General features: G+C 43.2%; 3 protein-coding genes across 7 annotated transcripts in view; 2 read left to right on the plus strand and 1 right to left on the minus strand.

Annotated features, from left to right (window-relative positions):
- Nucleotides 1-9979, plus strand: part of NPHP3 (nephrocystin 3) — a 28971-nt gene extending 18992 nt beyond the window's left edge. For 2 of the 3 annotated variants that reach the window (XM_061464549.1, XM_061464550.1), the window contains exons 20-28: nucleotides 231-420; nucleotides 563-804; nucleotides 1173-1248; nucleotides 2400-2527; nucleotides 4913-5153; nucleotides 6155-6280; nucleotides 7357-7472; nucleotides 7678-7854; nucleotides 9520-9979. In XM_061464549.1, the coding sequence (XP_061320533.1) occupies nucleotides 231-420; nucleotides 563-804; nucleotides 1173-1248; nucleotides 2400-2527; nucleotides 4913-5153; nucleotides 6155-6280; nucleotides 7357-7472; nucleotides 7678-7854; nucleotides 9520-9571 (1348 nt within the window). In that variant the 3' untranslated portion in view covers nucleotides 9572-9979. Of the gene's footprint in view, nucleotides 1-230; nucleotides 421-562; nucleotides 805-1172; nucleotides 1249-2399; nucleotides 2528-4912; nucleotides 5154-6154; nucleotides 6281-7356; nucleotides 7473-7677; nucleotides 8693-9519 lie in introns of those variants that run through there. The other variant, XM_061464551.1, reaches the window with a different exon arrangement.
- A 330-nt stretch (nucleotides 9980-10309) lies between these two features.
- On the minus strand, nucleotides 10310-21164 carry UBA5 (ubiquitin like modifier activating enzyme 5). Of its 3 annotated transcripts, XM_061464559.1 has the most exons (12): nucleotides 20965-21164; nucleotides 19460-19505; nucleotides 19278-19367; nucleotides 17876-17985; nucleotides 17388-17474; nucleotides 16864-16948; nucleotides 15948-16052; nucleotides 15649-15776; nucleotides 14712-14847; nucleotides 14193-14268; nucleotides 13309-13415; nucleotides 10310-12783 (listed from the first exon to the last, which is right to left on the minus strand). In XM_061464559.1, the coding sequence occupies exons 1-12, from the start codon at nucleotides 21108-21110 to the stop codon at nucleotides 12700-12702; spliced, it is 1200 nt and encodes a 399-aa protein (XP_061320543.1). In that variant the 5' UTR covers nucleotides 21111-21164; the 3' UTR covers nucleotides 10310-12699. The 3 variants fall into 3 exon arrangements, with proteins under 3 accessions (XP_061320543.1, XP_061320544.1, XP_061320545.1); XM_061464560.1 differs by lacking the exon at nucleotides 19460-19505 and having other exon boundaries at nucleotides 20965-21092; XM_061464561.1 differs by lacking the exon at nucleotides 20965-21164 and having other exon boundaries at nucleotides 19283-19367; nucleotides 19460-19486.
- A 1028-nt stretch (nucleotides 21165-22192) lies between these two features.
- The window catches only part of ACAD11 (acyl-CoA dehydrogenase family member 11), a 32086-nt gene continuing 26920 nt past the window's right edge, over nucleotides 22193-27358 (plus strand). The window contains exons 1-5 of the mRNA XM_061464553.1: nucleotides 22193-22364; nucleotides 24575-24674; nucleotides 24896-25021; nucleotides 26208-26369; nucleotides 26737-26901. Of these exons, the coding sequence (XP_061320537.1) occupies nucleotides 22228-22364; nucleotides 24575-24674; nucleotides 24896-25021; nucleotides 26208-26369; nucleotides 26737-26901 (690 nt within the window). The 5' untranslated portion in view covers nucleotides 22193-22227. The remainder of the gene's footprint in view (nucleotides 22365-24574; nucleotides 24675-24895; nucleotides 25022-26207; nucleotides 26370-26736; nucleotides 26902-27358) is intronic.

Here is a 27358-nt window from a genome sequence, read left to right on the forward strand (position 1 = left end):
ACATAAATCATCTCTTTTTTTCTATCCTGTTACATATGGGGGTTGGTAAAGGGACAAACAAATACTGCTGTTGAACAGCGTAGTCTCCGTGGATTGTCTCTAGATGCTGTAGCCTAAAGACAGCCTAAAGACAGCATTCATGCATATGGGCCTTTTCTTCTAAGCTAGCATGAGTCTGAATAGAGGGGTATCAGAGATAAGATGAGCTTCTTATTTCCTTGTTAAAACAGGGGACATTTTGCAGAATTGCTGAGTTACTGGCAGCTGGTTGGGAAAGATAAGAGCTCTATGGCAGCTGAGTATTTTGACTCTCTGAAAGAATATGAGAAAAGCTGTGAGGGAGAGGCAAGTATGATCTGCCTGGCTGATCTTTATGAGACCCTGGGACGGTTTCTTAAGGACCTAGGTCTTCTCAGTCAGGTAAGTGCACCTAGAGATCGTTGTAACAGCAAGAAGGCAAATTAAGCAGAGCTCAGCGTGTGCTTTCTGTTGCAGTTGTGAAGTCGTTGTAGCACGCAGGGTGCTGCCTGCTGCCATCATACACTGACCTCCCTTGTTCCAGGCGGTAGCTCCTCTGCAGCGCTCTCTGGAGATCCGCGAGACTGCGCTGGATCCAGACCACCCGAGGGTGGCACAGTCACTGCACCAGCTCGCAGGAGTTTATGTGCAGTGGAAGAAGTTTGGAAATGCTGAACAGCTGTATAAACAGGCACTGGAAATCTCTGAGAACGCTTACGGAGCTGAGCATCCTCGGGTAGCCCGTGAACTTGATGCACTTGCAACCTTATACCAAAAGCAGAACAAGTAAGCTTAACTACACCGGTATTTGTATGTGGAGGTGCCCAAAAATAACAGCAAAGATTTTCCTCCTGAAGCAATGTTTCATTGGTTCTGTTTTAGAATTTCATAAGTCCCCATGCAGCCGTGAGCATCCCCTCTGTATTCCTGTAGCAAGCCACCCAGTAGGGGCCAACAGCTGTTTTTCATTTAACAACAAAGCATTGTCTGGCCCTAAGCATCTTGAATATTTTTATCTTTGACAAAAAGTGTGATTTCTCCCCCCAAGATTCTTAAATTCTCCTCAAATTTATACACTCCAGTAATTTAGAAGCTTTCCAGAATACTCATCGATGCTACATTTAGCATTCTTCTAACACTGTAATTGTTCTCAGATATGAACAAGCTGAGCAACTGAGGAAAAAGTCCTTCAGAATACGCCAAAAAGCAGCAAGGAGGAAAGGCAGCCTGGTAAGGAGATGTTTGATACTTATAGTACAGGGCATGTTGTGGCTCTGCAGAATGGATGATAAAGTGCCCCTGCAGAGCTGACAAAGCTCCAGGGCTTTGGTTAATTGAGGGCGTAGGTAGTGGAGTAGCCCAGCAGTAGCTTTTTTAACTGCCCTTTCATCTCTGCTGTGAGTGGAGATGCATCAGTCCTGCTGGTATGGAGTTGGGAGGGGTGGAAAAGAAAGAAGTGGGTATGTACATTTTGGGTGTGCAGAATTACTGCTGATAGAGTTGGCTGTTGAACTGGCAGTGGAATAAGGTGTTCTCCAGAGGGGCTGAGGCATGTATCCTAATAGGATGAACAGAGTGTTTTACTGCAGTGAATAATCCAAGCAATAATTTTAGGTGCCATGCTAAGTTTTTCCCCATTTTGTCTTCTGTGTTTTTCAGCTACAGAATTCCTCTTGCCATTCTTGAGCTAAGGCTTTGTTTGTCATGCAGTGCTTGTACTATGAGTTCAGCTAGTAACTTCAGAGCTCTAAGTTGTACCTCTAATAAGAATAGTGAAGGGCCATAAGAGTGTTGCTATTTCCGCGGTGCTTAAGTAGAAATGAATTTGGATCATGGAGATTTTGTCCATTTCTGTAAGGAGTTCTGCTGCACAAATCTTTCTGTTAAGACTGCAAAGATAGAGAATAGGTGGAGTGTGTAACAGTGGCTCCACTTTTTACTTGTAATTCACTTTGCATGTAAGCATTAGCTTGGCAGCCCATTTTACAATGATCCATTGAACATTTTACAATGATCCAGCCTGGAGTAATAGTTAATGTGTATTTGTAAATGGCATTTTAGGATAGAGATTAAATTGGTTTCGAGTATAGAAACCTAAGAATTTGATCTGAATTGATTATTTGAACTGTGGAGTTTAAGCAGATCAGCGTGTGTGATACAAGACAAAGCGCAGTAACTTTAAAATCCTGGAAGCACTTTGGGTGAAATTCCCTGTTAGATTGTAAATAAGCAAATGTTTATGTGCCAGTCAGCTTGAAAACAGAACTTAGGTAGGATTATTGCGCTCCTTTGGTACCAAACTAAATCTTTTGATGTTCTGTCTTTAGCTGTACTTTCAAAGTAATGGGGATTGGCTTATAGTACCTTGTGCTTTGCCATAGCGTGGCTTTGCTCTCCTGCGCCAAAGAGCCCTGCAATTGGAAGAGCTCACCTTAGGCAAGGATACACCAGATAATGCTCGAACCCTCAATGAGCTTGGAGTCCTCTACTACTTGCAGAATAATCTGGAGTAAGTGTTATTAATTGTGATGCATCCACTGAGTGTCCCTATAGATGTAAATGGAGGTAAAGCATTGAGAACTAGCACTAAATGTGAACGCATGATCAAATATGATGTTGTCCCTGATTCATTCTATTGAGGTTTGTTTGCTGTGAAATTCACTCATCATTTCTAGGGTTGATGCTGTTAGCATGTGAGTATTTACTAAGTAAGTCAGTGCATTTCCTGCATTCAGAATTGCTGGTCCATGGTTTAAGGTCACTATCTTTCGTTGCACATATCAGTTCTTTCTTGACATTTGTGCCTCCTCTACTCAGCTTTTCTGTTTTGTGACCCTCCTTTGTACTGTTCGTATGTGAATGGCAGGATTGTTCTGTAAAATACACTCAAAATATCAGTATTAGTAGAAATCATGAGTAAATATTCACTGTGCTTGGAATCCTTAGGCTTTTACCCTGCTGGCCTTTTTAAGGGAGAAAGAGGACAGAGCAGCACAAAGGTGTTCTAAGAGCAGATAAACAGGGGTGTTGAAGGGGAATGAAAGGTGCAGAACAGTTCTGATTGCATGGCAAGAAGTCACTCTTCACATCAGCTTCTTCAGGCCGCATAGTAGTCTAAAAGTATGTGTTGTGAGGGAGTTGTAAAGTCATGTTAAATGTTTTCAGAGGAAAAGGAGAGTGCACAGCAAAAAAAGCACAGAGTAAGTTCTGGAAGTGTATTGCATTCTTCCTATGCCTGATGTTTATGTCACAGTAGTTGCTGGGGAGCTGCAGACATACATTGCAATTTAGGATGTGCACATGGAATCTCTGTTAAATGCAGAGATTATAAATATTTAATAGTTATATATAATAATTACATAATTATATATAATATATATTGTATAAAATATATAATTATATGTATTTCATTATATATTTTATACAGAATATATAATCATATAATACATAATGATATGATTACATTATATAATTATATAGATATTATATATATTTTAAAGTTATATAAAATGTATCTAATTTTACATTATATATAATTATAAAAATATTATATATAGTAATTATAAAGTTATAACTTCTTTATGGTGAAGAAGTTGATTTTTAACAGTATTAGAAATGTGGGGTTTTCCATCAGTTTTCCCTCATGAAGTCATGCTGAAGTGACTGCTAATAGAGGAGTGACACCTATCTAATGTCATACAAGATCATTTTATATTCCTCATTATTCATATGTAGTTCCTGTCCAACACAACCAAACTTCTAGAGTAACTGTATCTCCACTATTTCATAGGTGAGCAAAAGGATAAACTTTGTGCTAGTGAAGCTTGAAGTCCTTGTTTTAACTGGGTATTGTTTCTCCATTCAGAATCAGCAAGTCCGAGATTGAATTTTTTGACCATTTGATGCAGTTAGAATGAAATCAATGACAGAAGGGGTTTCACTTCAGTCGTGTATGTTAGATCACATCATCCCCCAGCCCCTGCGTAGAGTGAAGACCTTCTGACATTTCTCTGAGATCTCCAGAACTGAACCTACAGTTCTGCGTATAAATGACTTTTTTTTCCCCTGTAATGTGAAATGGATTTTTTCCCATTTCCTAAGCTGACCTCTTGGGAATGGTGTCACACAGAATTTGTCTGTATGTCAGGATGACAAACTGCCTGTTTGTGGATGCTGCCATTGTTACGTGGGGATCACGCGTTGCTCCTGACAGAGGTGCTGTAAATCCATAGTGGAATAGTAGTACTACACTAGTGAGACAAAGTATACCCTTTTGATAGGGCAATGCTTGAATGGTTGCATTACAGAGTCTTTTTCTACTTTGTCACTTCAAGACAGCTTCTTCTATGAGAAGCTAGCTCGACACACATAAAATCCCGTTCCAGTCTCTGTCAGCTGGTGTGAAAGCTGTCTGTTCAGCCCTATGATGTGGTTTATGTTCTTTAAAGTCCCTTGAAAAATACGTGTTCTGGACCTTTACCTCATACCTCACTATTGTTTTATCCATGGAAGTACTTGACTGCTGTGCCCAGAAGGCAGTAGACTGTTTTGAACAAGGAACAGTTACTTGCATAGCTGAAGAGGGTAGGTTGAATTAAAGAGCACCCATGAGTTAGGGTAATGTTTGCTGAAATGGGCTAGACTGGCTTTTCAGCCCTTATAACACTGGAGATACAGGATTGCACGGGAATATATTAACCAGCTTGCTGCCTACATCCTAGACACAGCAGGTCTCTGCTCTGGTGTTTGCTTATTCTGAGGAGAGTCCGCTCTCCGGTGCCAGTGTCTGTGCAGTTTCCAAGGCTGAGTTTGTTCTGTTTCAAACAGCCACTTCAGCCTGTACGGCTGTTCCCAGCTTTCAGGTAACTGCTGACTGAGTGAATGTGTTCTGCAGGACAGCAGAGCTCTTCCTGAAGCGCTCCTTGGAAATGAGAGAGAGAGTCCTGGGGCCCGACCACCCCGACTGCGCGCAGTCCTTGAACAACCTGGCAGCCTTGTACAATGAGAAGAAGCACTATGACAAGGCAGAGGAACTCTATGAGAAAGCTTTAGACATCAGGAGGAGAGCACTGGCTCCAGATCATCCCTCTTTAGCTTACACTGTGAAACACCTGGCAGTGCTGTACAAAAAGATGGTAAGCACAAGCCTGTTACCTTTTCTTACCACCTTGCATTGTTGGTCTTCAATCCAGAGGGAGTGGGGCATTGGAATATTGTCAGCTGTTGGTGATCCACACCAATAAAAGATGCATAAAGATGTGGTCAAGTGGCCTTGGTGTGTTTCCAAAAGGCCCACTAGCTTTCTCGAAACACATTTATTAAATACATACTTATTCCAGATGAGTTACTGAGCATCTTCAAACTGGTGATGCTTTGAAAACATAAGGAGAAAATATGAATTTTGCAATTCCAGTGATCCATTTCCCACCATAACAGTGGAAGTCTGCAATATTTAATTGCTATTGACTATGAGAATTCACATTCTAAGAACGGAAGCCTAAGCATACTTGTGAAGTCTAGCCAGTTAATATGTGAGCAGATTGGAATTTGGAGGAAAACAGATTTGCTGGAAAAATAATCTCCAATAAAACTAGCTGGAATGTAAGAGAGGTATTTTAGATAAACCAAAGTCAAGAAGCCAATGCCTCAATATGGCAAATGGGAAGCAACAGGTACTTGAAATGGCATCAGGCACTGTGGTTGTTCCAGGGAAGATGGTGTGAACACCACTTCAGTACGTGGAAAACTGCCCAAAAGTGAAGGCAGCTCCATTCCCATGTCACCAGTAAAATGCAGGCCCTTCAGGACAAAAAATAAGCTCTGTTCTCATCTGTGGCAGGATGAGGAAATACAAATGGACACACTTGTGGAGAAAACATACATTCTAAAAGTGAGCTAGGCATAGCTGAGAAACACATCACCTGGGAGCTGAATGTGCTCAGTGTTGGGGAAAATTGGGTCCTAATCAATATTCATGATAAAGAATCTGTGCAGAATATAACTATGAATTAATCAGAATTAAACCCTTATTCTGGAAACAGCTACATCTTCTCCAGGGCTTTTTGTTTCAAATAGATTTTACTGTTGCTGTTTTGACACAAAAGAACTGAATCATTTCCACCCCTGTTGTTTCTAGGGAAAACTTGACAAGGCTGTTCCTCTGTACGAACTAGCAGTTGAAATCCGACAGAAGTCATTTGGCCCAAAACACCCCAGTGTGGCAACTGCCTTGGTCAATCTGGCTGTCCTGTACTGTCAGATGGTAAGTGCTTCTTGTCTTACATGTTTATTATGCCTGTCATAGGTTGTATAAGAGTAGGACTAGAGCACAACATTTCCAGTGACAGGGGGTTGTCACACTATGGGGAAACACAGCTTCACTGCTGAGTCAGAGGGAAACACAACCCTTTGAATCATAGACTCATAGAACGGTTTGGGTTGGAAAGGACCTTAAGATCATCCAATTCCAACCCCCTGCCATGGGCAGAGACACCTCACACTAGACCATGTCACCCAAGGCTCTGTCCAGCCTGGGCTTGCAGTGTCTGAAGGGGCCTACAACGATGCTGGAGAGGGACTCTTCATCAGGGACTGTAGTGATAGGACAAGAGATGATGGGTTCAAACTGAAACTGGGGAAGTTCAGGTTAGATCTAAAGAAGTTTTTCCCTGTGAGGGTGCTGAGGCCCTGGCACAGGGTGCCCAGAGAAGTGATAAATGCTCCATCCCTGGCAGTATTTAAGGCCAGGTTGGACGGAGTCTTTGGTGAGATGGTTTAGTGTGAGGTGTCCCTGGCCATGGCAGGGGGTTGGAACTGGATGATCTTAAGGTCTTTTCCAACCCAAACCATTCTATGATTCTATGTAAAAGAAAATCTGAGAAGGCTGTAGACTTCCTAGTTTACAGCTAATATGAAATTCAAAAGAGTTGCAATCAATTTGATAAATCAATTTACCACATTCCTCATTTGGCATCAGTAGGAGTGAGCTGTTGATTTTTTTCTCTATTTCTGCAATATGCATATGTGATTTTAAACAGGGATTAAAGTTGTCTCAGGTAAAATTAAAGAGCATTTGGTAACTCAAAAGCTTTCAGGATCGAGATCTTTCAAAACTGCCCAGAAGCCCAGACCCCAATTATTACAATATTGGGGGTGGGATTGCATTTGCAAGGGCAAACCAATTGCTCTGACAATCTCAATTACCATCCTCATCTGTCAACAAACACCTTTCTGGTTAAATATGCATGACTTTGCATCTAGGATGTGTTGATATTCTGTTGGCAAAGGAGTTACAAGTGTAACATACATCTGTAACAAACGACTCTCTCCTACCCAAAGAAAAAGCAGATTGAAGCTTTACCTCTCTATGAGCGGGCGCTAAAGATTTATGAAGACAGCTTTGGGCACATGCATCCTCGTGTGGGGGAAACTCTGAAGAACTTGGCTGTGCTTAGGTAAGATTATATGGTTTAGCCCTATAAAAGCAAATTACTATAACAACTGCTGGATGAAAGAAAACATCCTGGACTTGGGTACTTAATAGGCAAGTGGAGAGCTTTAAGCATGCTTTGGCGACAGCATGGTGTGCATTGCAGTTTAAACGAAACGAGAGACCTGTTTTATTTGCTTGTTTCAACTTTGTTTTACTCTTCTCCAAAGCTATGAAGGGGGAGACTTTGAGAAGGCAGCGGAACTGTACAAGAGAGCTATGGAAATAAAAGAAGCAGAGACTTTGTTGATAGGTGGAAAAGCAACTTCTCGACACTCATCGAGTGGAGATACATTCAGCTTAAAAAGTGCATTATCACCCAGTATTTTCCTGGAACATGGACAAAGGTGATACAAACCTGCTCCAAGGAAAGGCAGGCTCTGTTGCTATTTTAAAGCAGACATGAAATGACTATCTATTTTTCCTGGGATAATGTACTATTTTGGGACCGACCCCTATCTTCATGAAAGACAGGGAAACAAATGTTAAAGCTTGAAATCCTTCCATGTTAACTTTGCAGGCTGCATGGTACAAAGTGAGCTTCTTTCAATGTATATGAAAGGATATATGAAGATATGTACATTAGTTACTAGCTAAAATCAGAGCTACTGCTAAACCCATGGATTGGTTACCTCTTAGCCTAAGTGCCAGGATTAGAACGAGTTCAGTGAGACCTATTGTATATACTCTATGGAGTAATTCTTATTTCTGTGTTGGAAGGGCTTGGCTTGTAGGATTTGTGTATTTCTGGTTTTCATCCATCCTTCCTGCCTTTTTAGAAGCTTTTAAAGGTGTTTCTAAAAGGGGTAATTTTGAATAAGTCAAAAGTTCCACCCAAAGTACCTGCAGGATGGCTTCAGCTTGAAGCAGACTTACATTCAAGGGACTTGTGCAAAAATAATTGAGGAGCTAATATCTAAATATACCCTCATATACCCTAAATATACCCTCACCTACAACTAAAGCTGTTTTCAGATTCAACTGTGTCCAGTAAAAATACTTGCAGTAAGGAACCAGAATGATGATGATGATGATGACCCGATTCCCTGTTGTTAGCCCTTTAGCAATACTTCTGCTATTTAATCTCATAGAATCCCTTAAAACACAACAATATTTGTATTAGCTGGGAAAGCCTAGTAATGCAAACTAGTTTTCCATCAGATAAAAAGATGCTAATCAAATCTACCTGCTTGCTGTATTTCGTGATACTCTGGTCAGCTGGAAGAATCATTCTGAAGTCTGTTCATTCCAATTCAATCATAGAATCCCAGATTGGTTTGGGTTGGAAGGGTTCTTACAGCTCATAGGCAGAGACACCTTCCACTAAGGTGCCCAAGGCTCTGTCCAACCTGGCCTTGAACACTGCCAGGGATGGGGCAGCCACAGCTTCTCTGGGCACCCTGTACCAGCGCCTCAGCACCCTCACAGGGAAGAACTTGTGCCTTAGATCTAACCTGAACTTGCCCTGTTTCAGTTTGAACCCATCACCCCTTGTCCTATCCCTACAGTCCCTGATGAAGAGTCCCTCACCAGCATCAATCCATGAATCAATTTAAATAAATACTAAAAAACCACATTTTTATTAAGTGAAAAATTGAAACTTCACTATAATGTTTTAGTGGCAACTGATGTAAAGATTTACTTGATCTAATTTTGACTGAAAAATGCAAGTGGCCATTACCATCAGAATGGCACTTCCCTTCCACAGTATTTTCTCTCTTTTTAGAGCAGAGTTAAATATAACCTATTTCAGCCCTTGTTCTGGAATTTAACATTTTGGTAGGGGTGTAACTTAGCAGAGGAAACAATATATAAACCCGATAGAACAAATACACAACCCAAATCTGATTCCAAACGTTAAGATTTAGTTGAAAAAAAAAACCAAATAGCTCTTGAAGGTATTACAGTACAGCAACAGGAATTGACACTGTGTAATAGCTCTCTGGGTATTTCATTCTTAGTTCAGAAAATGGGGTTTTAATCAAAGCAGGAGTTTTTCTCCTCTGTTTCAGCCACCTTGAGAAGCTGTGGAAATTGGGCAGTTCTTTGCAGGATTGTTGCTAAAGAGAAGGAAAAGAGGAAAAGGTAAAAAAGAACACAAAAACCACCCCCCCAAACCCTCAACCTTTTCAGCTTGTGGGTGTTTCTGTTGCCTGCTCTGCTCAGAGCTGGGAGTTCCTTCCTCCAAAGCCAGTGCTGGGAATTAGCAGATGTCTGCTCAAGGTTGTCACCTCTGTTCTGATTTTAAAATGTCTAGTGGTGTATCTTGTTCTCCTAAATAGTTTTCCTCAGTGTTGTTATCTTAAATGAGAAGATATGACACTGGAGGTCTAGAAAGGATCAGACTTGCCCCATTCAGTGGTTTTCACTTCTGAACTGTCACACTTCTTCCCTTGAGTGACTTCTTTCGAACTCACTCACAGGCCGCAGGGTTGATTTTAGGAGAAAAAGCAGTCCCTAAAAAGTAGCAGATCCCTAAAAAGTAGCAGATCCCAACCATCCACGCTCCACCAGCAAAGATAGTGAGGAAACAACAGGCTTCAGCTGTCAACCCAAAGGAAACCTTCTACAGGAAGTAAAACAGGACCATGAGTAATGGTGGAGGGTCTTGCAGGCTGCATGTTGGCCATGAGCTGATGCTCTTAAGACAGTTGTCCATGTATCTGCAGTTGTGCCTCATGGACATCAAAAAAGTAACTTGTGTTATCTGGTGTACGCCAAATGATACCTCTATGTAGAAAACAACAAAGAGTGTGACCAGTTTCAGTGGAGATTTCATCATAGTCAGTATGAACATGTCAGTAACAGTCATGATGCACTGTAAAAACAGAATGCTTCTTTTATCAGATTGCCAAATAAACAAAGCTGGGCTAAACCATTGCAAGATGCTTTGTTAGTTCATCATAAAAGAAGTCATAAATCTTCTTTCATATTTTATAGTCAGAGGACATTATACTTGTAAATGTCTTTTTAACTTAAAATCCTTGAAACTGCTTTTTTCTTTGATGCTGTTTATTTTTAAGTCATTTTAACCATTGGCACATACAATCATCTTAATGCATTTTCTGATTAGTTCAAGTTCTTGTATACACAAGCTGAAAGTAGCAGGAGAACCACCCTGCACGCTCTGTAAGTGAGCATATGAAGTGTATTACTTTGCTCATAAAACTCTCCAGGAAGTAGAATGGTAAATGCTTGCATCTTGTAAAGGTGTCAGTCGTGTGTAGCAGTCATGCGAGCAAATACTGAAGAGACAAGAATAACTGAGCTCTTCCAGAAGTGAGTCAACTGTTGGCCTCAGGATCTCCAGAGCCAGGCCTTACTTCAGTGCTCCCAACAGAAAGGTAAAGTCACAAAGGAATGCAAGTAACACTTAACATGCGATTTACACCAAACTAGTTGGACTTAGTGACACAGATTTGAGCATGTACCTTGTTAATGATCTCATCATCCTATTTCCCATCCCTATTTACAGTTCATTTCGAAAATCTGCTTGCTCCAGAACTGGAATCAATCCAAAACCCCACTTCCATTCTAAAAGATAATGCACCACAGCCAAAACCTCCCTCACCACCTGCATGAGTGATTTTTATGTATACAAGACCTAGTATCAGCTGTGGAGGTAAAAGATCGTGAAGTTTATAAGCATTGCTTAGAAATCAAACTGTTTTAAACTGAGTACCAGAAGCACCTGCCCAGCATTGCTCTCTCTTTACATGTTGGTTAGATACTACTACCATTAATTACTACCTGGTTCTGTGCTGGCTGCATCACACTGTGGAAAGGTAGTTTCTGAAGAGCCCAAGGTGGAAATATTTGTATTATAATGCAATGGATGTTCTTCTAATTCTCAATAATGATCAAATTCTGGATCAGATGCCCCCAGTAGCTCACATAGTTGCAGTGGATACTTCCAGTTGTGCAGGGCACTGTCACTGCAGGATGTACATTTACAGGTCAGTTTAACAGGTGACAGGTTAAAGGTACTATGACTGTACTAATGTTATTTACAGGACAAATGCAATAGTTCAGCTACTCCACTGAAGATACTTGCAACACGAAATGGAGTTTGCAGCATCTAATTTTAGAAGCTTGCCTACGCAAACACAGATGAAGTATATTCCTTAATATAACCCATATAATGGGGATGGATCAGAATTCCAGCTGAAATTTAAATAAGCAACAAAAATACTGAGATTTTCAAAGAGATAGACAACATCTCCTGTTCTCTCCAGTGGTGCTGGTAATTCTTAAGACTGTGTCACAAAAAACATCTGCCAGCTGATGTAGTGGCACTGTTAATACCCAGTTTGCTAGTATAATTACTACTAACTAGAGACTTTGCCCTGTTGCAACATACTCAAAGCATTATCCCATACAAAACATACAGGCAGCTATTTAAGAACAAGCAGTAGTAAAACATTGATAAACCCAGGGTAGTTAAAAAAAATTCCATTCCAGCAGTATTTAAAGTAGATTAAAAGGCTGAAATGATCTACTCAGATCAACAGTCACAGCACAATCCATGCCAAGAATACAGAGACCAGTGAGCAACAACCAAGTACAAGTGCCTGGAAAATCAGGAGCAGCAATCCGAGTGAGGTACTATCTGCCCTTGGCCTACCAGGTGCTCTCCAGCAGATCTCATCTTTCACTTGTCTTATACTGTGTTCTGTTCTCATCACATGATGGTGCATATATTGTGCTGTGGCTGCTTTTGTGAGTTTCATAGAAGCATGGAATGGTTTAGGTTGGAAGGGACCTTAAGATCATCCAGTTCCAGCCCCCTGCCATGGGCAGGGACACCTTCTACTAGACCAGGTTGCTCCAAGCCCCTGTGTCCAACCTGGCCTTGAACACTGCCAGGGATGGGGCAGCCACAACTTCTCTGGGCACTCTGTGCCAGTGCCTCAGCACCCTCACAGGGAAGAACTTCTGCCTTAGTTTGTCCATCTCTTTTTATTCCTACTGAACAGCTAGCTGCACACTAGGAGTGCTGAGAAATTAGAGTTTACAGTAGCACAATCCCTATGTACAAAGTAACCGCGTCTCCTTCCTGCCCCTGTAACAGTTCCATTTCATCAGAAACACAAAGGTAAGTTTCAGTGGAGGTAAAAAAAGGAGGAAAAAAAAGTGTGGTCTTCTTATAATCCACTGTCAACCCAAACTCCCCAGAGTTGTAGTTAATATTGCTACATGTTTCTCATTTTGGCCATGAGTTCTTCTAGGCTTTCTTCAGATTCTGCTACCGTTTCCTCAGTTATCAAATTCTCTTCCTATGAGAAACGGGAAGAAAAAGTTGGCGTCACAAGTATCAAACAAAAAGCCCCCCACAAATAAGCTTGATTTCTGAATTGCAACATTAGGCCTAAATCATTATCAGCTTACATTGTGAACTGTTCTGACAGGGAGTTAGAGTGTTCTGGCTGCAATGACACAGATTCTATGTTCCCCAGGTATACAAATTGCTCTTTGATTACACACAGCTTTTACAAGATAAATATGGTAAAAATCAATTAGTCACCAAAATATTAACTGAGAAATTCAGGTTTTCCTTTCCAAACACATTCATTCCTGTCACCTTGTAACTACAGTCACACTGACATCCATCCTTAAGCATCTTCTATAGAAGCACAAACCTGGACCACAGAAGGCACTACTGGGATGAACTGAGGTACAGCTACACTGTGACTGTTCCAGATGGATTTTTAGTGTAGGTTTAAAGGGTAACCAAACTCACTGCTTATTAGGAATGTAATCTACAACACATTTCAAAACTCCATGCAGAATAAATACACTACCTTGTTCGGGAGAGTGTATGCTACAGTAATGCCCTCGGGAAGCTCAGGAACCGGGCCAGATGCAGCCTTCAGCTCATCTTCTGAAGTTTCTGATACTAATTCAATGCCTTTGCATTAAAACGAATTGAGAACTCCATTACAAGTTAGAAGAACAAGTTCTTTACACACTAAGTAACCAAAATGAGAGGAAAACAGCAGAGACTCTCCCAAAAGAGAAAGAAAATTAAAAGCAGGAAGATCTTTGATTCCAGCTTCTCCATTCCATGATCAATACAAAATATTTTCCCTTGACAATGTATTAAAATCTATGGACAAGAATGGCACCTCTCCTATAGGACTTCCTTCTCCTTACCATTTAAATCTTACTGTGAGGGCACTTCTCCCAATGGTGAGCTAAGATTATTTTCTGTATCATGTAATAAACAGAAGATATATGTCTTTTCTTGAAACGGCTATACAAAACACACCATTCCTTAAGGCAATTCCTTCTAACTTAAAGCCCTGAGAGGAACATAAAGATCCAGGGGATGGTTCAGCACAGTGGGTAGGGAATGACAAAAGCTATTGAGTTACGTATTTAGTTACACAGTGAGTAAATCTTCTCACACCTTTTATATCTTCAGACCATCTCCTGAGAAAGTTTCTTATTCCAACAGCTGTTGCATTTTGAGGCTAAAACCTGCACATTACACTAAAAATACATCACTGAGTTGTGGTAACATTACTATCAAACCCTGTGAAAAGCCAGCAGGAGCTACACAGTGTAAGTCACAAAAGCTGGGAACATAAGGAGTCCACGTACCCTGCAGTGTGTTACCCAAACCAAAGACTTTAACTGAATCTCCATACTGCGAACGTCATTGAGTCTCCCGCTGAATACGTACCCCAGTCATTGTCTTCATGTACTATTTCCTCTTGCTGTTCAACTACTTCTTCTTTTGGCTGTGCAGCTGCTTTTTTCTGAGGGAAAACCACAAAAAGATAAACACCATAATGTATGTAATAGTCCCACAACAGCAAGAAAGAACATATCTAATGTTGACACTCCTTTGAATATTTAAGGCATGCAGTCACTATTCAGAACTTTGTAGGGCATAAAAAGGCAGAATACCTGCAAGGGAAAAACCCAAACCTGTTAACACTCAAACCCATGACTGCCAGAAAGGTTGAGTAATCACTGTAGAAGAAAATACTATTTAACTGAATGTCAATTCTGCTCCCCTTTGCTTTGAGATAATGCCAAGTACTGTGTTTTTAGGAACACATCCAACCATCTGAAGACAATGCTGCTGAAAACTGGAGTAGCAATGTAAGTTTTCTTCTGCTACAGATCTGTAGCTTGTTTTGTTCTTAAGACTTTAAGAGAGGAGCAAAAACAAATCAAAACTAGCAAATCTTTTTACCTTATAATTTTCTTGCTGTTTTCTGCAATTTTGGTCACTACATTGTGGGTTTGGCTTCATAGACATAGTTGGAAAGAAATCCTGCATCGCGTTGTAACCGAGATAGTAACTCACAGTACCAAAGTTTAACAGGTACCTAGAAACACGGAGAAAGCAGGTCCTTATGTACAGATTCGTTCGCTCAAGGGATCCTTTTTCCTCAACTTTTAGAATATACTTTCGTACTAATGCAGTTGTAAGGAGCTACTGTAATTGTCCTGAAACAAGCTGTAGTCACCTAACAGTGGGATAACTGCATCAACATAGAACTCTTATAGAGGCTTTTGTGGTGTAAGTGTGAGAACAGGTCAGCTATAGTCTCACAGAAAATAGGTTTAGAGTAGCATATGAGAAGTTTTCTCCTCTGCCTTGATCCACTGCTTGAAATGCTCAGTTGTCCTGTATTACAATGAGAGAGTTTTCAGCAGCTAATCAGAACCAGCTTAATCATCTTTACTGGAGGGTCAGAGATGCAATGGAAATAAACATACAAACCTTGACACACTTGAGAGGTGGCCAGTGCCAACCTCTCAACCCAGCCAAGTGCAAGGTCCTACACCTGGGTCACAGCAATCCCAGGCACAGCTACAGGTTGGGCAGAGAAGAGATTCAGGGCAGCCTGAGGAGAAGGACTTGGGGGTGTTGGCTGATAAGAAACTGAACATGAGCAGCTTCAGTGTGCGCTTGAGCCCCCAAACCCCCCGTGTGCTGGGCTGCATCAAAAGCAGCGTGAGCAGCAGGTTGAGGGAGGTGATCCTGCCCCTCTGCTCTGCTCTTGTGAGACACCTCACACTGGACCAGCTTGCTCAAAAAAACAGACCCATCATCATGACATCTCCCCTCAGGTTTCTTTCTCTCATTGTGCTGAACACGGAATAGCAACAACTTGGTCACTTACTTGAGAACATTTTGTACAAGAATTCCTGCCACAACGCCCATAGTTGTAGGGAGACTGGCTGCACAAACTCCTTCCCGTTTGAGTGTTTTCTCATCAATATTTGCAGCAACTACGAGTGGAGGAGCACACTGAGGGCACAGAAATAAAGTTTTAAGAGAAGTACTACCCCCACCCCAGATGACACAAGATTTTAAGCTACCCCTTCAGCTGTGCCAGGATCACATTCCCTAGCCAGCTCATCTTCACATTCCCAGCCCTGCTTAAGAGCCAAACAAGCAATTCAGCAGAGCAATGCATACCGCAAAACACGCGGATTCCCCAGGTATGATCAGCTGGATATGTCCTGACACTGCGTTTTCACTCACTCCAGATTCCATCCAGATTTGTCCAAGTTCATTGCAGGCCTTAAAAACACAGAAACACCAAAACAAAACCACACAGAGTGTAAATTGAGAGGGGTTAAAAACATGGATCTTCCTGCCTTAAGACAAAAAGGCTATAATCAGGAAAAAATGTAGAACAGAAATTACTCGGCTGAGTCAAAGGACAACTTAAAGTTGTCCTCAGGATGGACATGTCCTTTGTATGGCCATGTATATCCTTTGTGCTTTCCTAAGGACCTGACATTTTTGAACAACTACAGGCATTAGTGATCCAGTCACCAGCACGCTACAGAATCTCATTGCACAAACTACTATTATACGGCGTATCTGTGGACCTTCAGTGCACGTAATTTATGGATCATGTTAGCCAAAGGATAACAGAAAACATGCACTTGGCATATACCCTATGTTGCCTGCTACTATAAACACAATCTGACTAGGTACACAGCCTCAAGGCACTTTATATACAAGTATACAACAAGTCACATGAAGTATACAATGAGCTATACACAGTCTAAAGAGTTTGAAAGCTTTAACATCCCAGGCTTTGATCATACCTTTATATAAACAGTAATTTGGAAAGATGGAGAGGGCTTATAACACATAACTTTTGCTAACCATTAGCTGCTAGAAACTTAAAGGTCTACAGTTATATTCATGCATGTGTTTTATGAGAATGGGGTAAAAGCTCAGATTCTGCTTCCTTAAACCAAGGAGGAAATTTCTTAGAACATTCTGATAAGTCCCTGTCTTTTCTCTAGTCCCCACACTTCCTAACATTATTTATAGGAGAAAACAGACTTCCACAAGCTCATGCCCTCGATGGCCTTACCGTGTTAATTGCCATACGAGCTTCAAAGTTGTCCACGCAGCTCAGAACAAGATCCACAGGCTTCCCCTCCTCTAGTGCCCCGTTACTGAAATAAGCACCAGAAGTTTGTGTGAAACTGCTGGCAGAACAAAATGTCAGTGTGGCAATCCACATGGTGCTTTGGAGCACCTGGGAAGTGTGTATCTAACAAAACCTGTGCAAATAAGTACACACAAAGCCACATTGGACAGAGCCTTGGGTGACATGGTCTAGTGTGAGGTGTCCCTGCCCATGGCAGGGGGTTGGAACTGGATGATCTTACGGTCCTTTCCAACCCAAACCATTCTGTGATTCTATGAAATAAGGCCAACTCCAAAGAAAAGGTCTAGGTAGGAATGTCTCCACATAATATATATATATATTTCCCACTGGTTTTCAATTGGAAGCCATTAAATCAAACCCCCCCACCCAATAAAAGTCAGGCCGTACAGAAGGAACCACAAATCAGCAGAAGTTACCAAGATGCTTTTGTTAAGAGATTTTACCTTATTCTATCCATGAAGTGTTCAAAGTTGTCCAGTGTTGTGATGTTGTAGTTATGTACTTCAAACTGAACATCAGGATTAATATTCCTTATGGAGGAAATAATATGAGCCAATATCAGTAAATATGATAACTTGCATTCTACCCCCTAACTTCACAAGTGTTCCTACAGTGTTAAGCTTCCAGTCTGACATTTAGAATATATCTGTATTTATCAATAATTCACAGATTAGGAAAGCCCCACAACACTGAAGTGGCATAGTTTATACCAAACTTTTGAGCAGAATTAGCCATACTTAAAAAGACTCCCATTAAGGTTTTGGTCAGTATAAAAATTGTCCATAAAGTACCAACCATTCTCACAACTATTTTATACTCACATTTCCAAATGAGATCAGGCTACTTTGCAAGTGATTAAGAGTGAAACATCAGTCTTCTGGAGCAGTATCCTGGGTAAATACATTTTGATACCCACTTCTCTAAGTCATACCTCAAAGTATGCTCTGCTGCTTGCACTTTACTTAATCCAGCTTGATGAGGTTGGAAGAAGAGTCTGTTCATGTTTGCCAGTTCCACTTTGTCATAATCAAACAGAAGCAGCTACAACGAAGATTGGAGATTCACTTATGATAACACAAAGACTGTGCAACCAGAGCATCATGGCAAGGCATTTTATACAACAAAACTCACTCTAAAACCAACAACAAAACCATCCCCAACCAAACAACCCCCACTTCCACAGTTCCATTCAGTTCACATATAAAAGCTCCTAAGATTGTATGTGAAAAACTGAATTCTAAGTACTATTCAACAGGAACTGACCAAGTCATGAAAACCACTCTTAAAAACCAATCTGTCCATTTGATCTAAACTAGGAATATTCAACAGATTATCTACATGAACACTGTAATCTCTGTTACCACATTCCTACTTGCTGTTATGGCATTAACTAGGAACACATCGTTTCTTTCGCTTGTCCAGGCAAGTAGCTCTTCAAAAATAATTCACTTAAAATACCTACATCATACACAGACACGTTGAGTATTATAAACTCTGAATCAACTGTCCAATGTCCTTTTCTGTGCCCAAGATGCTGGTCTTCAGGAAATGCTCCTTCACAGGAAGGGGGAATAAACTTTGCAATCAAAAATTGCATCACCTCTGCATTTAAGAAACTTCTTGAAGTTCCAAGAGTATATGGTCAGGATTTGCCTGGAAATACAAACATCTAAGCCATTTCCCAGATTCCTTCTTTAAGGAAAAAGCCTGTTTTTTAACTCTGCAGGTTCTTGATAAACACATCAAATTCCTTTGAATCGCTGCTAACTTTTTAGCTCCAAGTGCCACAGGACAAACTAATATATGTGACAAAAATACCAGTTCTACGTCTACCATATTTCAACTTCAGGTCTATCAACTTGCTCTCATAAAACTTTAGCATCTATGTCAGTTACCCCCTCCTTTATTTTGTTTTCCTTCTGCAATAATCCATTACAAAGTTTAGATAGATGGGCTGATATAGAATCACAAAATGGTCTGGGTTGAAAAGGACCTTAAGATCATCCAGTTCCAACCCCCTGCCATGGGTAGGGACATCTTCCATTAGACAAGGTTGCTCAAAGCCACATCCAACCTGGCCTTGAACACTGCCAGGGACAGAGCACTCACACTGGAATATCAGAGCAGGAAGACAAGCATCCAAACAAAAATTATTCGCATGACTGAGGATTAAGCCCTAAGTAAATGTGATGTTTACGCAAGTGCTGCTCTTGAATGCTTTCTTTACTACTCTTTTATTGCCTGAAATCAACTGAGTGAAATCAAATCTAGTTCTTTATGAAGACCACTGGTCCATCTACTGTAAAGAAGCAGAGGAAGAAAGCTCTCATTACCTTACCAATGCCACACCGTGTCAGCATTTCAGCAGTCACGCTCCCAACTCCACCTACACCTACGACTGCGACCGTAAAGGTACGGATTTTCTGCAGAAAGAAACCAAAAGCACATCAGTTCATCAGAATTGGTCCTCACAGGGAGGAAGTGCAAGGCTGTTTCAATGCAGACAGAATCCTACCTCATAGTCTTCGACAATTCCCATTCTTTTTAACGCCATCAAGCGACTATGAAGAAAAAACAGTAACATTATATAGACAATGCTCTCTACAGTACTATAAGCAATTTTGCTTTTCAAGTACTTAAAATCCTTTTGCTTAAAGACAACCCCACCAAGCACTAAACTCAAGCCTGCTGTTTTCACTGTAGTTGTGATTGACAGCTAGATATCGCCTAAATGAGATAGCAGATGCTTTCCTATTACTCCTTCAACAGAATACTCAGCCTGCAGAAACTCGTCTACTTACTCAGCTGGTATGAGGTAGCATCACTGAACTCCATAGCTATCTTTGTAAATGAATCCCTGATTTTCACATTGAAACTCTACACATTTTCCTGTAATGAACCACACAGCAGCAGCCCAGTGAAGACTCTTCTTCTTTCTGATCAATTTAATTAGATTAACTCCGGCATCACATTAAAGGAAAATAAACTAAAAGCCAGAGGTTATGAGGATAACTGGAAGAATTTTGAAGTAATCTTTTGTCCTGCTATTGCATTTTTTCATTGAAAGCATCGAAGGAAGTACAAGAATCAACATGTATTAAAGCAATTCATCCTGAAAAAAATAATGCATCAGAATTCCAGAGCGCTGAGCATTAGAAGAGGTTGCAGATGCTCAAGACTTCTCAAATCCAAACTCTAAAATAGTTAAGTTAGAGGAATAAGACCTCATGCAATACCAACACCTGTCACGTTTAGTAGCAACTTAGCTGAAAAACCCAGTCTTCTCTCGCTCCCCCTGTTAAATCTGAGAGCTTCTCTCACCACAGGGCATCTGCCTTCACAGAACTGTCTGACCAGCCATAGAATGATTTGGGTTGGAAAAGGCCTTTAAGATCACCACCTTCCAACCCCTTGCCATGGGCAAGGGTTGTCCCAAACATAAGGACATGGAGCTGTTGGAGCAAGTCCAGAGGAGGCCACGAGGATGATCAGGGACTGGAGCACCTCCTGTATGGAGACAGGCTGAGAACATTGGGGCTGTTCAGCCTGGAGAAGAGAAGCTGTGTGGAGACCTCAGAGCAGCTTCCAGTATCTGAAGGGGGCTACAAGGATGCTGGAGAGGGACTCTTCATCAGGGACCATAGCAATAGGACAAGGGGTGATGGGTTCAAACTGAAACAGGGGAAGTTCAGGTTAGATCTAAGGCAGAAGTTCTTCCCTGTGAGGGTGCTGAGGCGCTGGCACAGGGTGCCCAGAGAAGCTGTGGCTGCCCCATCCCTGGCAGTGTTCAAGGCCAGGCTGCACACAGGGGCTTGGAGCAACCTGGTCAGTGTGAGATAGTTGTGGCCCAAGTGCATGACCCTCAGACCCCCGCCCGCACGGGCCCACCTCCACACGCCTCTTCCCCTTCCCCAGCCCCACGGCCTCAGACCCCGCACCCCTCCCGCCTCCCCACGGCTCGGTCCGGGCGCCCTCCCATAGCCCGACCCCGCCGGCGCAGCCCGCCGCCCCCGGCCGCACCTGTAGGGGTTGGTGTCCGTCACCTCCGGGCTCATGGTCTCGATGCGGGCCCGCGGCTCCGCCCGCCCGCCCCTCTCCCGGGCCAGCTCGTCCTCCAGCTCCCGCACCCGCTGCTCCAGCCGCTCCAGCCGGCCCGGCTCCGCCATGGCAGCGACACGTCTGCCCGGCCGCCTGACGGAGCTTCCGGGTGCGGCAGCGAGCGCCGTCCCCCGACAGCGCCGGCGCCTCAGGAGCGTTCCCGCCTCAAGAGGGGCTCTTGGCGCCTCACAGAGGGCAACGAACGGCTGTGGCCATGGCGGAGGGCAGCTGCCAGCCGCGGCAGGAGCGACCTCCGAGGGGCCGCGTTCTTCCGAGAAGAAGCCGTCCGTATCCGAGAGCCGGTCCTGCACTTGTGCCACAACAGCCCCATGCACTGCTCCAGGGCTGGGGAGGAGCGGCTGGAAAGCTGCTCATGGAAAAGGACCCGGGGGTGCTGGTTGATGGAGCTGAACATGAGCAGGTTGTGCCCAGGCAGCCAAGAAGCCACCAGCATCCTGGCCTGGATCAGCACCAGTGCGGCAGCAGGGCCAGGGCAGGGATTGTGCCCCTGTGCTGGGCACTGGTGAGGCTGCACCTCGAATCCTGTGTTCAGTTCTGGGCCCCTCACTGCAAGAGAGACATTGAGGGGCTGGAGGGGGGGCAGAGAAGGGCAATGGAGCTGGTGCAGGGCCTGGAGCACAAGTGTGATGGGGAACGGCTGAGGGACCTGGGGGGTTCAGTGTGGAGAAGAGAAGGCTCAGGGGGGACCTGATCGCTCCCTACAGCTGCCTGACAGGAGGTTGTAGTGAGGTGGGGTCGGTCTCTGCTCCTAAGGAACAAGGGACGGGACAAGAGGAAACGGCCTCAAGCTGCCCCAGGGCAGGTTTAGGTGGAGCTGAGGAACAATTCCTTCCCCAGAGGGTGCTCAGGCATTGGACCAGGCTGCCCAGGGCAGGGCTGCAGTCACCGTCCCTGCAAGTGTTCACACAGCGTGGAGACGAGGCCTCAGTGCCATGGGTTAGGGGTGGCCTTGGCAGTGCTGGGAACGGTTGGACTGGATGAGCTTGAAGCTCTTTTCCAACCCGGTTGTTTCCATGACTCTATGGGCCCCTCGCAGGCCCGGCGCCGGCGCCCGCTTTCCTGACGGACCGATCCGCCTCCCGTTGCCGGGGCGATGCCGGGCCGGGCGGGGCGCAGCGGCGCGGAGGGCAGGCACAGAAGGTACGGCGGCGGCGCAGGGCGAGGATGGCGGCGGAGCCGGGGACGGGTGAGGTGCGCCAGGAGCACCGCTTCGACCAGCGGGGCTTGGAGCGGTACCTGTGCAGCCACCTGCCCGGCTTCCCTCGGCAGCCCGCGGAGGCGCTCGCTGTCAGGCAGTACAGGTAACCGGTGGGGCTGCTCCCTGGCTGCTGACACGGGCCCTCTCCCGTGGGGCGCCATTCGGCGCGGAGCAGAGCGTAGCCCCGAAGCGTTATGCTGCGGGGCACCCTGAGAGGCTGAGGCGTTGCCCGCTGCCCGGCAGGAAAGGTGGGCAGCGTTCAGGCCCTTTGCCCTGGGGAGAGCAGGCAGCGGCCATCGAGGTAATAGGGCTTCCACTGGGCAGCGGGAGAAGTGAAAGTTCACAGTGGAGGCAAAGGGGACCTATGGCTCAGCGGGTGGCAGTCTGCAGGCAGGAGACGGGAATGTCGGGGTAGGACAAGGGGAATGGTTTTAACCTGCCAGCGGGGAGACTGAGATGAGCTCTTAGGCAGAAGTTCTTCCCTGTGAGGGTGCTGAGGCGCTGGCACAGGGTGCCCAGAGAAGCTGTGGCTGCCCTATCCTTGGCAGTGTTCAAGGCCAGGTTGGACACAGGGGCTTGGAGCAACCTGGTCTAGTGTGAGGTGCCCCTGCCCATGGCAGGGGGTTGGAACTGGATGAGCTTTAAGGTCCCTTCCAACCCAAACCAGTCTGGGATTCTGATGATTCTATGATGTGTTGGGTGGACTTGCCACTGTCCTCAGAAGAGCATGTATGTGGCCCTTTATGGTGCACTCTGCTGCAAGTATACACACGGTTGTTTTATTGCCTACTCATAAATCTCACTTTATGTGATTAATCTTTAATTGAACAGCAAATAATAATGTTCAGAAGCACATACATGGCTTAAGAAATCAATTTTAAAAGCCTTCAGTTATGGCCAGGTAAACAAATCCACAAAAAGAGCCTAACGATATTCTGAGATGCCCAGTAATGCCTGCAGGGCAAAGCATTGCACCAGCAAGGTGCTACCCCCAGGCTCTAGAGCTGCTGTTGCAGGGAACACCTAGCTTATTTTCGCTCAGCAGATCAATGGTGTGACTTCAGATCGGGAGCAATTAGATGTTACATTATTCTAAAAGTATTAATTCCTTTGTAAACATGACTTCAGCTGCTTCACCTGCAGCTTTCACTAAGAACCAGTAAACAAGTTTTCATTGTCTTCTGATGCGAATATAGATCATCCATAGTATCCTCAGCTACTTTAATCCTTCAATTGAGGAAACTGTAGAAGGGGCCTCAGGAGTAGCTGTTACTTAAATCTGCTAAAATACTGTCACTATGCTTCTACTACTTTCTTTGTCTTGTGGTTACAGTTTGAAGCTTCAACTGATTTAAACCTCTTTTGTTCCAGGCAGTGTTTGTCTCTGCAGTATACTCCTTAAACTCTATTACAGGCTATGCCCTTACTGCCTCAGGGAGAATGGAAGTATTGTGGGGAGCATGAGGGCAAAAGTTCACTTGATTTGGGTTTTCTGCTAGTTGTCTAATCTTTTATGGGACTAGGTCAGAATGCGTGTTAAAAATGATCTGGAAGGAGGAGAGGAAGGCAGGTGAGGATCAATAAGCTTGATTGGGATATGATAGACTAAGCCTTGTGAAGGGTTTAACTAGGTTGTCCTTGTCTTTTACACATGTATGTGATTGAAATGTGTAGTTTCTATGATTCCTTGTCACTGTAACATTCGTTCTTTAAAATTTTACAGTTACTATAGGCAGTCCTTTAAGCGTAGCATAGGTATGTGATAATCAGGACAGCATACAGTGGGGTTTGGTACTAGAATCATCAGTTATTTGGAGAGTTTTCTCTGTACTTATGTTATTCAAAATACAGCTTGCCAGAGGACAAATACAGTTCTGGGCTAGTGTGAATTCTGCTTTGTTTGATTTCCCCCAAATCAGAAAGCTTTACAGTTAGTATCTACTGCATACCCTGAAACATTAATGATGTCTCTTTAGGGAGGAGAGGTAAATGCCATCTCCATTTCGCAGGAGACCAAATTGTGTATCTGTGACCTCTCTGTAGTGCAAGAAGACATCTTCCTTATAGGCAGGAATAGAACCTCTGGCTTCTGAATTTGTAGGCTATCACTTGCATCCTTGTAAGACTATATTGGGGGAAAAAAACCAAAAACCAGACAAACCAAGCCAGCATACAACTCTTGAGAAGAGCCCTGTCCTCTGTCTGCCATTTTGTTCAGGCCAAGTCACAGTGCATTTTGCATCGTTTCTGTTGAAAGTTTGCAAAATGGTAAGTACTTGAATTTGTAAGTAACTATAATCTTTCTCTTTGTAGCTCAGGCCAGTCAAATCCAACCTTTTATCTTCAGAAGGGTGAAAAGGCTTATGTGCTCAGGAAGAAGCCCCATGGCCCCCTATTACCTAGAGCTCACAAGGTAAGGAACATACTTCATCAAGGTCCAGACACTTTGTATTGCTAAATCTGGTACATGGTGGTGTGGCACATGGTTGAATGTGTCCACAAATGCAGTGAATTGCTGGATCATTTACAGTTCTCTGTGCTATACTATACGTGTCATTGAGGAGGATACACTGTTGTTCACAGATTTGTGTTTGGGAACTTTTCATTGAACCTAAATTTCTGTGTCTTCTTCAGGTTGATAGAGAATATCGTGTGCAGAAAGCCTTATTTTCAGCTGGATTTCCAGTGCCTGAACCACTGTTTTATTGCAGTGATGTTTCTATCATTGGAACAGAGTTTTACGTAATGCAGCATGTGCAGGTTGGTCTTCTAATGTAAGGGATTTTTTTTCTTCTCTCTACTACAAACTGCTTTTAAATTCTCTAAAACTCTTCCTGTTAGAGCCTTGCCCAGCGTTTACTGCATTTTGTGATATAAACATAAGCAATCCTCTGGTATTTTAAGAAATGTTGGATACTGGAAATTCACACTGATTTCAGCTTCTTCAGGACTTATTTCCCACTTTGTTGAAGTTTTTAGCTTAGTATGTAACCTCTTGGTCTCGTTTAGAGCTCTCAGAAAGATGTCTTGAAATGAGGCAATATTGCTTCTGTGCAAACCATACACAAGGCAGAGTGAGAACAACCAAGGTATAAAGTTATACTGAACCTTGGGACATCCTGGGGCCTCTTTACTACTGAAGACAGGAATCTGCTTACAATCACCTTTTCTTGAAAACCAAGCAGGGTTCCAGCTCAAGCCCGAGTTTCAGAAGGAACATGGCATAGCTCTGTCTGTGGTCCATCACTCTAGGGGTTCTGTGGTAGAGTTGATTCTGTTTCTGCTAGGTTTTGGTGATTCTAGATTTGAAGTCTGCTGTATCATCGCTTTGTTTTTTTATATACTGTGAGAGGAAGATTGGAACTAGGGCCTCTTCCCTTTTCACTGCATCCTTCTCTGTCATGTGGTTCACTGGGAAAATAGAAACACATTGAAGCCATTGTGTGAACCAGTGAAACTGAGGAACTTAAAGAAGAGTCTGCTTTTTCTTTTCCAGTCTGTTACTGGAAGTGTTAAAGGAGAAAATGGAAGAACACACCCATGTTCTAAACATGTTAAACTGCTTCCCCTTCCCCTAGGGTCTTCATTAATAGTTTTTTTCTGGAATTTAGCTGTTAGAGACAACTGAGAAACCTTTCATTCCCCCCACCCCACCCCTCAGTACTTTAGTTTGAGGATATCTGGATTGAGTGCTCCAATTCAGACTTTCACTACTGAATACACCTGTTGTTTTAGTTGCCTTCCAATAGACATACTAATGATCTGAGATTACTGTGAATCCATTCATATGTCCTGGGCAAGGAATAAAATAAGTGAGGAAGGCATTTTTGATTGCATAGGGAGTATTGGTTCCCTGCATTTAGTTTTGCTCCTGAAATGTAGAACTTTAACTTCTCTTTGTGAGATGTGTACATCCCACCAAGTACCTGATTTCTGATGTTTCCAGGGTCGCATCTTCCGAGACGTGTCCCTGCCTGAGGTGGGCCCAGCAGAGCGTTCTGCTTTGTATATTGCAATGATAGAAACTTTGGCCCTCTTGCACTCCTTTGATTTACAGTCATTGGGTCTCCAAGGATATGGGAGAGGACCAGGATACTGCAGGAGACAGGTACAGGTCTTCAAGAAGTCTCTTGTTTTGTCAGGTCTTTGAAGATTTGTTTGATTTGCAAGCTAAATTGTTGTTATTAATGACTTGTGAAGTAACCGTCATATTTTAGCTGTTAAATGCCTTCACTTAGTTCAATTATTTGTGCACAGTATAAAGTTAGTATTACATTCAGATCAATTCTGTAATGCTATACTCAGGAAATTGTATTTACTCACTTTTGGAATAATATTAGATTTGGGCTCTGTAAATAGGATTGAGATAGAAAACAGAGGTAACATGGTAATAGGCAAAACCCAGAAGCATATGCTTCAGAAATTAGAGCTCATGAAAAACTTGTGAACCTGTTGAAATGCTTGTATCCCTTTAGGTATCAACTTGGAAAAGACAGTATGATGCAGCTGCTCATACCGATATTCCTGCCATGAACAAACTGGCTGAGTGGTTAGCAAACAACTTGCCACCGGATGATAATGAAGAAAGCCTGATTCATGGGGACTTTAGAATAGATAACATCATCTTCCACCCAACAGAGGTATTTGAAATATGTCTGTACATGTTTAGTAGGTTCTGGTCCTCCATTTGTTTGTACTCGTACCATGTAATGGGACACTTAGGTGGGTGTTTTGGCACATGATACATGTTTGAAAGGAACAGTGGAAAACTTAACGCTTCTCCATGCTCTGTCTATGGTGTTTAGCTACCTTATACAGTCCTGGTTTTCACTGCAGGAGCTAGTAACTTGATTTATTCATTAGCTCTAGTCCCTACTTCAGAGTCCAGGAACAAGACATTTTATATCACACACACAGTATCACACAGTATGCTAGAGATTGGAAGGGACCTCGAAAGATCATCTAGTCCAATCCCCCTGCTGGAGCAGGAACACCTACATAATGTTACACAGGAATGTGTCCAGGCGGGTTTTGAATGTCTCCAGGGAAGGAGACTCCACAACCTCCCTGGGCAGCCTGTTCCAGTGTTCCGTCACC

The sequence above is a fragment of the Pezoporus flaviventris genome, unplaced genomic scaffold (genome assembly GCF_033815535.1).
Source record: "Pezoporus flaviventris isolate CSIRO_AGI_PZ_B2104156 unplaced genomic scaffold, CSIRO_AGI_Pfla_v1 ptg000037l, whole genome shotgun sequence".
NCBI lineage: Eukaryota > Metazoa > Chordata > Aves > Psittaciformes > Psittacidae > Pezoporus > Pezoporus flaviventris.

What these genes read in the sequence shown, in the direction of transcription:
- UBA5 (XM_061464559.1), bottom strand. Translation starts at nt 21,110, where the DNA reads ATGGCGGAGCCGGGCCGGCTGGAGCGGCTGGAGCAGCGGGTGCGGGAG. An exon ending in CACGGTGTGGCATTGGTAAG is followed by an intron (nt 17,986 to 19,277) that starts GTAATGAGAGCT and finishes TCTTCGTTGTAG; the next exon opens with CTGCTTCTGTTTGATTATGA. An exon ending in GCAGCAGAGCATACTTTGAG is followed by an intron (nt 17,475 to 17,875) that starts GTATGACTTAGA and finishes TTCCTCCATAAG; the next exon opens with GAATATTAATCCTGATGTTC.